The sequence below is a fragment of the Athene cunicularia genome (genome assembly GCF_003259725.1).
Source record: "Athene cunicularia isolate RWA chromosome 28 unlocalized genomic scaffold, athCun1 chr28_part1, whole genome shotgun sequence".
In the NCBI taxonomy this organism is placed as follows: domain Eukaryota; kingdom Metazoa; phylum Chordata; class Aves; order Strigiformes; family Strigidae; genus Athene; species Athene cunicularia.
The window spans coordinates 2614336-2629374 of NW_020799139.1; the positions used below are offsets into that span (position 1 = coordinate 2614336).

A 15039-nucleotide genomic window follows, 5' to 3' on the forward strand; every position below is an offset into this window, starting at 1 on the left:
TTTGACATTGTGTTAACCTAAATAGAAACCTTTGAAATGGGTATAGTGAAAAATGATCTTTGAAGAGAGGGTTAAATGCCCGTTTTCACGTTTTAGAGAACACAGCTGGCATAGCAATGAGTGGTATAGGTTCTGTAGTTTGATTGGTTTTTCCATCTCCTTCCCCTTAACCTCTGATTTATTTAGGAAGTAAAGGAACAGAGAGAACAGTAGTAATGGATAAATCCAAAGGAGAACCTGTTATTAGTGTGAAAACATCAACTGCATCAAAAGACAGAGTAAGTAATGTTTCTGCATGGGAGATACTATGTGTTAGTTTTCTTCAGAAACAAATACTGAATCTCACCAAGCTGCATGTAACCCACACTTGTCTTACTGGTCTGTCCGATTGGGAGTTTCCATAATGTGGATTTAGTTCTTAATTTAGTAAAATACCTTTTGTACGGCCGATACCATATTCAGTAGTGAAAACCTGCCAAATGAAGGTGGGAAGGTAAGTATTACTGTGTTAATGTGTGGTGTCTCTGTAATGTTAAAAAAGAACAGCTTTTTTTAAAAATGCAGGGACCAAGCTTTGAGATGTGATATGTATGTGTGGAAATGGAGTGTAGAGTATTGTTTGTGATAGTTGTTTTTTTATAAATGTACTCTGTTAAGTTTCTCTACTCCAATATTAAATACAGAGCATTAAGAGCCAGGATCGCAAGTCAGAGAGCAAAGAGAGACAAGGCATTGTGCCATTTGACAAAATCAAAGCACAGCGAAAAATGAGGGAGGCAGAGCAGCGCCGGTAAGAGCAACAGTGAAATTGTTTGAAATATTTTTTTTCTAGAATTAATATAATTTTATTTTCATTAAAATGACTAAGAGATAAAGAGGGGGTTCATTTGGTTTTTATTTATAATTTCTTCTTAATTTTTGGTTCACATATCTACTGAATTGGGAAAGTTTCAGTCATTGACTCTGTTAATACTAAGCTTGAAATTGTGTTTGGGTGATAAAATTGCAGTTTGTTTTTTGTTCTTGTTCCATTTTGTTGATTTTTGTGGTTTAGATTGATTTATGTATGCTGTTCTCCTTAGCTGAGTATGCATTGTAGGAGAGGTGAAATGATAACTCTAAACTTGTCACATTCAGATATACAGGGAAGGACCAGAACAGTTGTCTTTCTCAGAGTAAGACCTTGTTTTTCCTGTCATAGGATTCAATGTCTCCATAGTGTTTGAAATAAAACAAGATATTTTTGTATTTAAATGCATTGTGTCTATAGAGAAATATTGGGGGGTTTTCCAGCAGCCCTTCGAAGTTTCCACATTGTATCCTTCTTGTTAAGAACCTAATTCAGGTATTGAATTATTTTTGGTGGGGTTTTGTTTCTGTTTTCATTATATTTAATAGTGGATAAAGATGGTAATGGCCATCCTTCAAATTCCTAAAACTGTGACCTGGATTCCATATTAAACATTTTTCAAACATTACAAAACTGTATTACTTACCTAAAGTAAGTTGAGTTGGACACGGGTAAAATGCTTTCAGCATTCTTACTGGAGAGGAAAAAGTTTCTCTCTCATAGGTAGATTTTTGAGCCTTAGTGGAGTTATCCAGCATACTGTTCTGGCTTCTTCAGAGTTGAATGTTTTATTTGAGTAGAAGGCATGAGCTTGGGGCAGTTGGATTCAAATTCTCCTGACTATACAGGATTATTTGCCCCCACAGATGGGTTTTGTGGGAGTAATGTGATCAGTCTCTAAACACAAGTAATTCATATGTATACTGTGTCTCCCCTCTGTGACTCCCCTCTGTGCCTTCCCTCTCCTCCCACCTCACCCCCCACCTCCCCCACCCAGGTATAATTTCAAGGAGCTGACACAAGTTGCAGTCACTGTGGTTGCAATTTTTAATGCTTTTCTATTTCCTTTTTAACTTTATTTGTTGAAGTATTAGATCTGTAACCTTTTATTTCTGTTAAAACAGCACACGTGAGCGTCGGGAGAGACAGCAGCACCTGCAGACTATCCGGGAACGAGAAGAAAGGGAAAGGCTTGAGATTGCTCGTGAGAGACTGGAAATTGAAAGGCAGCGACTTGAACGAGAACGGATGGAAAGAGAAAGACTGGAAAGGGAACGAATGCACATCGAGCACGAAAGGAGAAGAGAACAAGATCGCATTCAGCGAGAAAGAGAAGAGCTGCGACGCCAGCACGAACAACTGCGTTACGAACAAGAACGTCGGTCTGCAATGAGAAGACCATATGACATAGATGGCAGGTAAAGCCAGCAAATACAAATGATGCAAGTGGAAAACATTGCTGCCAGCTTCAGTCTCATCAGCTTCTATAAAAAGCTATCCATATGCTCTCAGCTTCCATCAATCAGCAGTTGTCGACTGCATTGAGATGATAATGTTTAATAGCCCCAGTCAAACTGTTCTCTGAGGCTTTTCAACTCTCTTTTGAACTTAATTACCCTTCTTCTGGTTTGCAGTTTGGAAGGAGGGAACAATATCAAAAAGTCATTATCTTGACTAAAGTGAGCATGTTCATTCCTTCAGGAGAGATGACCCATACTGGCCAGAGGCAAAACGAATGGCAATGAATGATAGGTACCATTCAGATTTCAGTCGCCAGGACCGCTTCCATGACTTCGATCACAGGGATCGTGGCCGTTATCAAGATCATTCAATAGACAGGTTGGTGTCTTACCTCCACTGTGTTGCCTGAAGCTGAAAGACAAAAATGTATTTAATGTCATGTTTTGCCCATGCTGTAATTTGTCTTTGCATTTTGTTTTTTAAGTGGAGTTTAGTGGCTGTGGACTTTTTCTTATATAACCATGAAGAGATCTGTACTGTGCCATGAGTTAAACCTTCTGGCAGGCTTGTTCAGAGTGTTCTCACAGTGCTGTTGAGCACATTTGTAGGATTCTGAAAAACTTCTAAATAATATTGTGCCTAGCATCTTAATGAGAATATTCTGATTTATACCTTAGGATGTGTCATGGTTTCCAAATGTTCCAGCTGTTTCTGCCTTTTGTAGATACTGTTGGCACTACACGGAAGCAGGATTTTTCATCTGTGTTGTTATGTAGATCGATTTTTATAGACTGCTGAATGTTTTACTACCACAGTGTGATTTTAAATGTCTTGTTTGTAGGAGAGATGGATCACGGACAATGATTGGAGATCGGGATGGACAAGTGAGTTGCTTTATAAAGCTACATAAGCATCTTAACTTCTTATAACCTGGTTTACTGGAGTGAGTTTCAGATTAAATTTCAGTAGTTAAGAATTACATATTTTGGGAGGTATCATTTATCAATAATCAGATTGTCTTGTTTTCTTTAATAACATGACATTTCGTTCAAAGACTTATAAAAGTTAGATCTAGTTATTCTGATACAGATCAAACAAACAGAACAAGTGAATTGTGTCAAAAAGGTATTCCAAAAGATTGCATAGAAAAGGCACAGGTACAAAGTATGCATAACAGCAAAGTTAGTAGAGATATTTGCATGTTTTTGAGGACTGGGGGAAAGACCTTCAGGGCACATTGAAGAAGTAAGGGATTAATTTTTTGGAGTCACAGAATCCTCAAGTGCCCTTTACTGATGGCTAAGGTGTGTGACTTGGAGAGGCCAGGATAGTCTGGAGAACTGGGCAGAGGGGAATGTCACTGAGTTCAACAATGGGAAATGCAAAGTCCTACTCCTGAGGAGGAATAACCCTGTGCAGCAGTACATGCTTGGGACCAACTACATGAAAGGCAGTTTTGCAAAGAAGGACCTTCAAGTCATGGTGGACAACAAGCTGATCATGAGTCACCATTGCACCCTCCTGGCAAAGAAGGTCAGTAGCATCTTGGGCTGCATTAGGAAGTGTTGCCAGAAGGTCAAGGGAGGTGATCCTTCCTCCTCTTTACTTGACACTCATCTGGCATACTGTGTACAGCGCTGGGCTCCCCAGTACAAGAAAGGTAAGAGTTTACCAGAGTAAGTGCAGCCCAGGGCCACAAAGATGATTAAAGGCCTGGAGCATCTTCTGTATGAGGAGAGCCTGAGAGAGGTGGGACCATTCAGCCTGGAGAAAAGAAGGCTCAAGCTACCTTATCAGTGTGCATTAATACCTCAGAGGAGGGAAGGTATGGAGAAAATAGAGCCAGGGTCTACTCACTGATGGGACAAGAGTCAGTCAGCACAAACTGAAACACATGAAATTCCATCTGAAGACAAAACAATTTTTTTGTTGTTTTGGGTTTTTTTGTTTGTTTGTTTTAATTGTGAAGGTGGTCAAATGCTGGATCGGGTTGCATGGGGAAGTTGTGAAGTCTCCAGCTGTGAAAATATTCAAAACCCAATAGGAGACTCTTCTGGACAGCCTGTTCTGGCTGACCCTGCTTGAGTGGATGATCTCAGGATGCCCCTTCCATCCCAAATGATTCTGGGATTGAGTAATTACAGCTGAACAACTTGAAACAATTAAATAGTCTGTTTTGGGCAGTCCTGTAAGTGTTCTTTGCTTTTCAGCATTATCCAGATGAGCGCCATGGAGGACCAGACCGTCATTCACGAGACTCTCGGGAAAGTTGGGGTAGCTATGGATCCGACAGAAGAATGAGTGAAAGTAGAGGGATACCCCCACAGTCACGGTTAGTACACTTCCCTGAAAATGTTTTTTCCTGTGCATCTAAGGAATATTTCCATATGTGAAAGTGGGATGCAGTTTTTGGAAGTATGATTCTTTTTTTCCAACTTTCCCCTAAGTCTGTTCTCTGTTGGATGGATTACAAATGAGTAACCCTTTCAGCTTGCCTTGTGCATCAAAACATGCATCTTGGCATGATGTTTTACTCTTTTTTTTTTTTTCTTTAATAACGTCACATCTGAAAGTCTTCATGTTTTCAATTAATTTTACTGAACATAACTATCAAGGCTTGGTATTTTCAGGCTAGTGGTTCTTCCCCAGTTTGTAGTTGTTGGAAGCACCATCTTGTCAGCCCGTTGAAAGGAAAACAAGTTAATTATTGATTTACTTCAGTCTATTTTGTGTGTTCTGGCTAATATGAGAAGGTAAGAATTTCATACTTTGCAGGGATGGACGTGACTGGGGAGATCATGGTCGAAAGTTTGAAGGACATCAAGATCGTTCATGGCAGAGCAGTGTGGATGGAGGAATGATAGGACGGGATCATGAGAGATGGCAAGGTATGGTTCTTGCACAACAGCTCATTAGTTGTGCTACATGAAGCAGAAAATAACAGGCATTATTATCCTTGAAGATAAAGTAAAACTATTACTGTGGATATAAAGGAAGCATTTGAACTCTTTTAGGTGGAGGTAGAGGCAGACCTGGCCATGTGATGCATCGTGGAGGCATGTCAGGGTAAGAACTTAAAAAAAGCAAAGCGTTTAATTCCCTTTTAAGGGGCATCTCTTCTATTTAAATTGGCCAGACATTTTATGGGAGCATCAGTTATCTGATTTGCTATTTACATGTCAACGAATAATAAAATATTCCCGTGGTTTTTATGTAGTGCATCTTATTGAAGAGTGAAAAATCATGCGAAAAGTTTTAAAAGAACACCATTATATGACCCTGACTGCCAGAGTCACAAGAGAAAACTAAAATGTCTGAATCGCTTCATAGGCGTGGAGGTTTCATGCAAGGTGGCAACCAAGGTCAGTTGATGCATGGAGGAGGAATGCAAGGAGAAGGATTTGCTGGGCAAGAGAGAGCAAACAGACCTAATGATCCTCGTTTCAACCGTCGCTACTGAATGTGTTTTAATTTTTAACGCAAGGTGGCAACTGAAATGAATCTGTTACCCAGGGTTACCATTAATTGTAACTTACGGGCTACTGTAAGTGTTTTGGGGGTTTTTTTAAGCTGCTGCCATATTATGTCACTCAATCCAGTGTGAACTCATTTGTTTTGTAATGTGTTGTTCATATCCCATTTAAAATGTTTGTTAATGAAGCATTCCATTTTCCATAAATAAAAGCCAGTTTACAGTTAATTGTTTCAGCAGTCCTTGGAAAACTTAAGCTGTATGTTAAACCATCTAACTTTCAAATATGAAGTATCACAGTGCCTTGCAGGTGTCCCTTTGCACTTTCAATAGCACACAGCTCCCAGAAATACTGTGTTACTTCAGACATGTCAAAAATAACTAGAATACGCCAGCACAAGATTGCAGTTCTTGAAGTTGTCACTGCAAAATTGGTTTAGGATCCTGTAGGACAAATGGTGAAGATTTTTTTTTTTATCTTGTCTCATAATTGTGCGACGTAATACTCTTCGCTCTTTTCAGAAAGGGCTTTTCAGAAAGGGCTACGTGCTGAATTACCAGCACAGCCTCTATAAGACAAAATGCACTGGCATTTGTGAAAGCAGTGACTTTCAAGTGCAAGTCAGAATCATTTTTGGTTTGCTTCTGATAGATCAGGGTAGGCCAGTAATTTTACCAGCAATCATAATTTCCTTGAAGAAGTAGATTAGAAACAGCCCTTGGCTGTGCTTTGGCATCTTTTTAAGAATGGGGTGAGAACATGGAGCCCTGTGGCTGCTTTCCCAGCTAAACTGGCTTTGCTAGAACCATGGCCTGAAATAGATGACAGGGCAGTGATTCCCTGCCCCCAGACAATTGAAATGTCTGTGTGTGAGTTGCCATGGAAGGCAGATTTGGATTCTGCTTGCAAATTAGCAGGGAGATTGGGATGGTAGCTACTGGTCTAAGGGCTCTTCACCATGAAGTTGTTGCATTACAGACTAAAATGAGAGAATTGGAAAAAGAAGTCAGGACTTCACAAGATACAAAGGAGAGCAGTGCTATGGACTGCAAGATAACGTAAAGCAGTTGTAGCACATACTGCTAATAAAAGAAGGGACAAATAGTAAGGTTTTGATTTCCCAAGTTTTTGCTCTCACCATAAAATGGTCATGGGATCCCAAGAAATGGAATGGAAATACTCAGACTGAATCCTCAGACTCTGAGATTGAGTTTGAACTTGATCTTCACTTAAAAGATAGAGAAGGTGGGAGAAGCAAGACCCCCCCCCTCATACAAATGATGGAGTAGCAAGAACAAGCAGATTGGGGGGGGCAGGGAGCGGTGCAGATCACACGTACTTAGACTCCAAAAGAGTAAAAGAGTTAAGGGAATTTTTAGAACTCAGCAAAAGAGTGGAGAAGGTATACCAGCATGGATTTTGCAAGTTTGGGATAGCAGCGCTGTAGCCATTATTAGTGGATGAAAAACATTTAATTAAGCCTGTAGTCAATGCTGATCAGATACAATGAGGATATGCTCAGTTACAAAACAGAGGTCCTGATGAGTGAGGTCTTATTACACCTGTGCTGTCTCAGTGGTTGTGCACAGCAGTTTTAACAGCATATACAGAACTTGACAAATTAGTGTTGTCCCTCAGGAACTGGTGTACAATGGAAGAAGGTATTAATTTGGTCCAGCACATGGGGATGGCCCGTGCATTGGTTAGGGGATCCAATCCGGACGATCAAAATTCAGTTTTTGAGAGGAGCGCCTGCCTCACTAAAACCCTCGATTACACCAGCAGTGACAATTGCTACAGGTAATACAGGCACCCTAGCAGACACCTTAAGGGAAACTGGGGCTGTAATTTTGGGACCATTTGAATAAAGGAAAGCTGGCAAAGCCAGAAGGAGTTACAGCAAGGGTGCCAAGAAAACAAATGTGCAATGATCTTTATGAGCTGGTATCCCACAGTCAGAAATAGATGGGATCACAACAGAAATGTTTCACCAATGGCAGAAGTTAGTGTTTACGCAAAAAAAAGCTGACCATCCCTAGTCCCACCACCAACTCTGCGCCCACCCTTCGCTCCACCTGCCAAATGACAAAACAGCAGAAACTAAGGTTTGGCACGTTCCCCAAAATTGCTGCCACTGTAGCCTCTAACCATGAGGGGAACAAACATCCTTGTGTTCATTTAACTATGGAGTGGCAGTCTGGGGGGATTTTATATGTATTGGTTCTGGTGGATACTGAAGCTGAGGTTACAGTATTGCATAGTAATACCGATACTAAGCTAAGGTTACCTTAACAATAGGAAATGCTACGCCATTCACTGCAAGGTTATTAATTGCCCCAATTAAAGAATATATCTTGTGTATTGATGTGTTGGCAGGACGAACAGTTAAAAAGTTAAATGGTTGCTTCTGCTTCAGAACTTCACAAGCGGGCTTTGCTGTTCAATCTGTAACCTTCTTGCATGGATACCCAAAGGGGGATCCTCTTGTGCTGCCCGTGCCTGCCAAGGTGGTAGCTGTAAAACAATACTGTATTCCAGGGGAGGAGAAGGAAATTAGTCAAATCATTCAGGCACTTCAACAAATGGGAATTGTTACGGAATCGATAACTGCTTTTAATAACCCTATTTGGCTTGTTTGAAAATCAGACAGCACTTGAAGAATGACTGCAGATTATAGAGAACTGAATAAAAGCACCCCACACACACTTGCAATTAAGGTACCGGACAAGATTACACTTAAAGAAAAAATTAGCAAAAATTTACAGCCCTGAAAAGTTGTGATAGATCTTGCTAATGCTTTCTCTTTGATAGCTATTGCTTTAGAAGACCAGTTTGCCTTTACCTGGCAAAAAAAAGCAATATACTTTCAAAGTATTGCCTCAGGGACACAAACAGTCCCTCCATTTGCCACCAAATGACACCAGCTGATGTAGCACTCTAGTCAGGTACTGTTACTGCTTACCATTGTATTGATGATCTACTGATGTCAGTCACAAGAAACTGGAGCCACTGATGGATCGCTGAAAGCACATTTACAGGACTAAGGCTGGGCAATTAATCCAAAGCAAATACAGGGCTCTGGTACTACTGTACAATTTTTGGGAATAATTTGGCATGGACAGATTAGAGAAATACCAAATAAGGTATAGCAAACAGTCCAGCAATGTCCTGCACCAATCACAGTAAAACAGTTAACAGACCTTTTGGGGACTTGCGAGGTATTAGAGAACTTCTATCCCACCTCCGGCAGTATTAACGGGCCTTCTGCAGAAATTAACTGGGAAGAAAGTTGTTCTAGCAGTAGACCGAGGAACAAGAAGCCTTTCATGCCTGCAAGAATGTGTTAATTGAGCATGTGTGATTACATGCTCCTAGGCAAGGATATCCTTTTGAATGAGAAGTAACAATTCTAGATTATATATATAGTCTTGTGGGGATTGTGGCAGATGATTGGGCTGAAAAATCAGAGCAAACCTGCAAGATTCTCGTCCAAGACATTACAAGGCTCTACTATATCTTATATCCTGATGGAAAAACAAATTTTAGCTGTAGTTTTGGGCACTACAAGAAACTGAAAGAATCACAGGCCAAGATAGTGTGACTGTACACATATCCATACCTATTCATGGGTGGGTTACTGATCATTCCGTTAGGGCCCTTTCCCCTTTTTCTTTCTCCCAGTGTGTAGCCAGACATACTAAGGGCTTGAAAAGATACCATTACATTTGAGGTGGGATGGGAGTATTCCATAATCCTGCTTAGTTCCACAATGCTGACTGATGTAAACTTTTTATCCTTCTGTAGTACAGGTCCACTAGAGACAGCCATGGTGCTTGATAAACTGGTGCCAGAAAAAGGTATGGCACCTTTGGCAGCAACTGGTATTGTCTTCCTTTTTGCAAGAAACCTTCATAGCAGCAAAAGAGACAAGTGCACATAACTGATTAGCTGCTTTTGTTTCCTGCCTTTTCATGTCTTGAACACAGCTGGAGTGGTTCAAAAGTAGTAGGACTGAACACATACATCATAAGTATTTTAGAATTAATTACTGTAGATCTCCTGCCAATGAGCTACTTCCGATTTCTAAACCTGCCATGCTACATCCTCATTCTCCACCCCTAGAAACACCACAATAAAACATCTCTGTAGCTTCTACTGCAACCCTCATCCCTGCCTGCATGTGCCCAATACTGTTTTCACCAGAACAAAATGTTAGTACCTAACCCTTCATGATATGAACATTCATTTTGCTCATGTGAAAAAAAAAATCCTCAGAAAATTAATAGCAGGAATGAGTTACCAGAAAACCACTTTCTGCCCAGGCCTTAATCTAACTGTACATTGCACACTTCTGTTCTACCAAAAAAGTTGTTGACTGCCTCTTCTACAGAGGCCTACCACCAGCAAACAATTTTCTTGCTCTAACTCCGGTTCTCCATATGTCCCAGACACATGGTTACATGTTCATGATGGTCCCTGCCAGAGTGACGTTTACTCTATTTCTTTTGCTGATTTAACAGCTAGTTGTTACTTTCAGCATCTTCTGGACCTACTTACATTTTGGCAGGGAACTGAGAAGTGCACTGCAACCTTTGCTCCTTCTCTTCAGAGGAGCTATCCATCTCCTGTGGAAAAAGAGATGGAGAGCCAGAGAATATTCTTGCTTTCTGGGAACATCCCTTCCTGTCTCCCATTTTGTATGGCTTCTTAACAGCAAACAAGGTTTCTGGCTTAAAAAAAAAAAAAAATAAAAAAAATCACATTTCTGGTTTTATATGTGCAAAAATTAGGAGAAAGTCTGGTAGGAAAACACCTTGAAGTCTCTAGGTATTCAAAAAATAAGACAATGAAAAAATGTCCATGCAGATTGCAAAGTTATTCAGTGGCCAGCTCTGAGTTTAGGGCACGTTCATGTATTTGTTCATACTCAGCTGTGGAATAGCACCGTTCCTTTGCAAAGAACTCATAACACACATAGCTGCAGTCAATGGGCTCTGTTCCTGAGGTACCTCTACCTGATTCTTCATGGGGGCACTAGGTTTAGATGAAGTGGGAAATCCTTCAGCTTCATTCTTCCTTCCATGGGGACTCTGCTGTGATTGGAGATGCCTCCTGTTTCCATTATCTCTCTTGCTCAGTTGTCAAAAAGCTTTACACCCAGAGATGCCAGGATCTTAAAGGTACTTCCAGCCCTTTTGAAGAAGCCAGCAGACAGAATACTTTTCAAGTCGAGACTAACTGAATCCACTTAGTTTTAGCCAACAGCTGGTAAAATGTAAAATCTAAACCCTTGCCTCCAAATAACCTATACTGTGGAGCTGAGAATTCAGATACATGTGTAAATTTAACAATGCTACTGGTTATTGACTGTGCACCCAAGCGCATATTTGGATCAGTTGCTGGAAAAGTGACAGTTAAACAGTACAGTGATTTTGATGCCTGAGCTCACTGGCAATGCCCACAGACCAAACAGACTGGGCAGGGGATGGGTGTTAAAAGTTTCCTGACTTGCTAGAGTTCTGTACCACAGACACATAAACTCCTTCTGTTGCACAGTGTCATCAGCAAGTATTGCCACTCGTACTGGCTACTCCCAGTTGTGTAACAAGTCACAGAGCACCTGGAAGCTGCTTTCACATCAATAATGTGCTCTATCTGACAGAGGCACTTCTTCCTCGGCTAGCTTGAAGACAAGTGCTTTGTCTTCAAATGACATCTTTTACTATTACCTTGATTTTTATTTTTTTTTTAATTCTTGTTGTCTTCTTTTGAATTAGATGACATTCACCTTTAAGATTAATTCAACTTCAGAATAATCTGTTTAGTTAGCAAGCTTGGCAGCTTTAGAATAGGGGCATCAGCATATGGCCATCACTTCATTACAACTGATCCCTGATCTCTGTTGAAGCCTCTGATCACTGGTAAGAGAGAAAGCAACTACTGCAGTCTGTATGCTAAAACCAACCCAAATACAAATGGAAGTTCCAAAGACTTTTATTGTAGCCCTTTATGGCTGAGCTGCCCTCTAGAGCAATGGACTATGCATCATCCCAAAGACAACACGGGACGGAGGGAATCACAAACCCAGGAGAACACGTTCATTTGACAAGATCCTTCACATACTTCCAGCCTTCCACAGTGTATTCACAGGCCCTGGCGGGAGCTACAGACAAGGCAGACATGACTGTCTGCACTCCTGCAAGGAAAGCAGAGAAGAATTATCCCATGAGCATCATTCAAGCCAAATTTCCTAATGTTATTCTAGCACTGTAGATCTCTTCAAACACGGAGAGGAAAATCTAGCTCTGTCTCAGAAGCTTTCAAACACACTTAGGCCTGAATGACCTTTGGTTCCAGTACAGGTTTGCCTCTGTAGCACCGGTGACACAGAGAAACTCCAAGTTCAGGACCAGTATAAAGGATAGACAATTACAAGACTGAAACAAAGAAATAAGTTCCATTTTATTTCTGGTCTTTCCACAGATTCCATGGGTGATGGACATGTCACAATATTTGTGAATCATGTTTCCTCACAATTACATGAATACCTTTTGCCGCACCATAAAAACTGTAAATTAACTTACTAGATATTTGTAACATGCTTTGGCCTTCAAACAAGATCTCTAAAATTCTCATAATTATGGAAATATTCATCCCTTCTGAAAAGTCAGAGGCATACCAGCATCTGAACTATATATAAACTCTTCAATCTTTAATCAGACGTTCACCTTTCTTAAGAGTAAGTCATCATTTATTTTTATGCTCTAGTTTACCTGATCACTACCAGTGCTGATGAACTCACTGGGACATAAACTCTATTTATTGTGGGGGCCACAGTCATCCCCAAACACTTCACTGAAACATTCAATCTTAGATCTAGGATAACGAAGGCATCTTTGTCTTGGGGCACAGGTTGGCAGCAAGCTTTGTAGGTAAAAGAAACACCAGCTCCTCTGGTTAGAAAAGGCAGACAGGTTTATGGGCACACATCCTCCTCCTGATTTCACACTTGGAACAAGAAGAAATTAAGTCCAAAGTCCCTCAGTGTGCTAGTGGTAAAGCCTGGAGCAGAATATGCTTCCCTAGTCCCAGTCCTAATGCTCTTTCCACCAGACTGGTGACAGGTATCACCTCCTTCTCCGCCATTCAATTTAGGAGGACAGTATTGAAGCAAAACTGGTATAATATACCTTACTCTTGGCCCCTTACTCCTTTCATAGTTTGGTGAAAAGTTATTTTACCTTTATTCCAGGCATCAGAGGGGGAAAAGTCAAATTTTGGAGTGGGTGGGAGCTAAAAAGAGAAAGAGAGACAAAGTATCAGCACTTGAGGGGTTTCGCTTGGAGAAGCCTCTTCACCTCTTAGGTGCCAACTCTCTGTAAGTCTCAAAAGGAATCAGACATGAGGCTTAAAGTCTGGACTTTGCTCTTTCCTCCAGTATGACAAAAGGTAGTACTTATCATTTGAGTGCTCCTGAAGAATCATCTCCATGGCTGCCTCCTTACAGTTATCTATTAGTTTAGGATAGTCTCTAATATGAAAAATGCTTTTCAAGCTTTCAACCAAGGCTTCTTCTGATGATTTTAAAAACTAAGAATTACCAGAGAAGAGCCTCTTCAGGCAATTTAAATTCAACTTGACAAACTGTTAGCAGCTTGAGAAATTGAGAGGGGAATCTTTTAATTCATTTTTTTTAAAGTATGGAGGATCCTTCAAAAGAAGCTTAGGAATACCACTACATAGTGAAATTATCTCCCAGGACATGCTTGCAATCCCCTCCTTGACCCTGCAAAGGCTAGTTAACCCTTATGCTTTGAAATAACATCTGTGAGCAATGTCTCCCCTTAAATTTAAAATTTTATCCTCCTTCCATTTCAATGCTCTTCAAAATATTCTCAGTGTGAAATCCAGTTTCAACAGCAAAACTGCCAGCATCACTGGAACCAGAGTATCACCCCAATGTCTTCTGCTCCTCATTCAGAGATTGCATTTGTTTTGCTGATTGTCTTCATCTGCACAGTCCTTACCTCCCAGCCTACGTAACTTGTCCACTCTTGGATAGCTGGAGGCAGTGCTGCTTGAGCTTTTTTAAGGGCTTCAGCACCTTCTGTGCCACTGCCCAGCAGCCCCTGATCATATGCCACATACACAGCAACTCCAGCCAGGCCTCCTTTGATGACAAACCTGAAAGAGTCAAAAGCACCAACAGTTTAGTTCACATTATGACTATCAATGTATCTCTCTCGGAAGGTTGTGACCATCAAAGGGAGGGTATCGATAAAGAAATCTGAGGGTCACAAACACTTTACTGTGCATCAGAAAAAATACCTAGCTACCCTCCTTTTCTTTCTAGGTCAACTATTGCCAGTCAGCTGCTTGAAACCATACGGATTTACATTTTATCAGTGATAGTCTTCAAGAAAAAATGAGAAAGTGTGAAACACCTCAGAGTATGTGCCACTTTTTAAAGTCTGAGAATCACTGGCATATACCTTTGATAAAAGAAACTAAAGGATTCTGCAGTGGGTAAGACACCCATGTAAATAATGTGGCTCTTGCTGTCTTGTTAATAAGCAATCTGACTGACAGACACTAGTATCTTGTTAAGCTCATTACAGTCCAGTTAGCACCTGGTCATGCCTGTTCCTGCACTGACTAATCTTTTAGTTTCCCAGTAGACTGCATGGTGTGCAAACACTAGTTCTACAGCTGTAGTGGCACCCTTCAAAAAGAAAGACATGAAAAGAATATTTGACCTTTATTTGCTTTTTCATTTTCTGGGCAGGCTGACTTTTTCAAATTCACAGGTCAGAGAGCTGTTTTCCCTTTAAAAAACAAACAAAAAGCTATTGCGCACCTAGGGGAAAAAAAAAAAAAAAAGCAACCAAATAAAAACTTGGCAGATAGCAGCACTGCAGGAGAACATATGATACATCCACCCGTTCAGAGGGGCAAGAGAGAATCGGTATTTAAACCCATCTAGTCACGAGAGTTTTTGGGAAAAGGGATTTATCTGTACTTGCTTCCCAAAGCACCTTCTCCCTTCGGCTGAGCCGCATATCCACACCTGACAGCGCTCCCTCAGCAAACAAGCGCCCGTGGGCGGCACTCCCGGTTTACGTTACGAGTAATCCGCCAGACTCCTGCCAGACACCTGGAGACGCACGAAGAAGCCGCCGGGTGGAGGCCCGGAGCGGCAGAGGGGCAGACGCGGTCAAGGGCGCGGCGCTGCGAGGAAGCCGGCCCGGGGAGCCG

The 15039-nt window shown here is 41.0% G+C and overlaps 4 protein-coding genes across 5 annotated transcripts in view; 2 read left to right on the plus strand and 2 right to left on the minus strand.

Annotated features, from left to right (window-relative positions):
* The window catches only part of LOC113489281 (scaffold attachment factor B1-like), a 17959-nt gene extending 11948 nt beyond the window's left edge, over window positions 1–6011 (plus strand). Inside the window, exons 12-20 of the mRNA XM_026864894.1 lie at window positions 187–278; window positions 684–790; window positions 1975–2268; window positions 2552–2689; window positions 3153–3195; window positions 4522–4643; window positions 5087–5199; window positions 5326–5377; window positions 5642–6011. Coding sequence (XP_026720695.1) covers window positions 187–278; window positions 684–790; window positions 1975–2268; window positions 2552–2689; window positions 3153–3195; window positions 4522–4643; window positions 5087–5199; window positions 5326–5377; window positions 5642–5771 — 1091 coding nt within the window. The 3' untranslated portion in view covers window positions 5772–6011. The remainder of the gene's footprint in view (window positions 1–186; window positions 279–683; window positions 791–1974; window positions 2269–2551; window positions 2690–3152; window positions 3196–4521; window positions 4644–5086; window positions 5200–5325; window positions 5378–5641) is intronic.
* LOC113489280 (scaffold attachment factor B1-like) overlaps window positions 1–8683 on the minus strand; it is a 38759-nt gene extending 30076 nt beyond the window's left edge. The window contains exon 1 of the mRNA XM_026864890.1: window positions 8678–8683. The gene's annotated coding sequence lies outside the window, so the exon portion shown is untranslated. The remainder of the gene's footprint in view (window positions 1–8677) is intronic.
* A 3079-nt stretch (window positions 8684–11762) lies between these two features.
* On the minus strand, window positions 11763–14539 carry C28H19orf70 (chromosome 28 C19orf70 homolog). 2 transcript variants are annotated; one of them, XM_026864895.1, is made up of 4 exons: window positions 14445–14539; window positions 13812–13968; window positions 13026–13077; window positions 11763–11980 (listed from the first exon to the last, which is right to left on the minus strand). In XM_026864895.1, exons 1-4 carry the CDS (start codon window positions 14522–14524, stop codon window positions 11883–11885), a joined length of 387 nt encoding a protein of 128 aa, XP_026720696.1. In that variant the 5' UTR covers window positions 14525–14539; the 3' UTR covers window positions 11763–11882. The 2 variants fall into 2 exon arrangements, with proteins under 2 accessions (XP_026720696.1, XP_026720697.1); XM_026864896.1 differs by lacking the exon at window positions 14445–14539 and adding an exon at window positions 14277–14338.
* Window positions 14540–14710: 171 nt separating this feature from the next.
* The window catches only part of LOC113489317 (hydroxysteroid 11-beta-dehydrogenase 1-like protein), a 2494-nt gene continuing 2165 nt past the window's right edge, over window positions 14711–15039 (plus strand). Inside the window, 1 exon segment of the mRNA XM_026864930.1 lies at window positions 14711–14749. Coding sequence (XP_026720731.1) covers window positions 14711–14749 — 39 coding nt within the window.

Excerpts from the sequence above, each read along its gene's own strand:
- C28H19orf70 (XM_026864895.1), bottom strand. The coding sequence starts at position 14,524 with ATGTCTTTCTTTTTGAAGGGTGCCACTACAGCTGTAGAACTAGTGTTT. Across the intron at positions 13,969-14,444 it reads GTCTACTGGGAAACTAAAAG|GTTTGTCATCAAAGGAGGCC; the intron begins ATTAGTCAGTGC and ends TGACTCTTTCAG. Across the intron at positions 13,078-13,811 it reads CAAGTTACGTAGGCTGGGAG|CTCCCACCCACTCCAAAATT; the intron begins GTAAGGACTGTG and ends TTCTCTTTTTAG.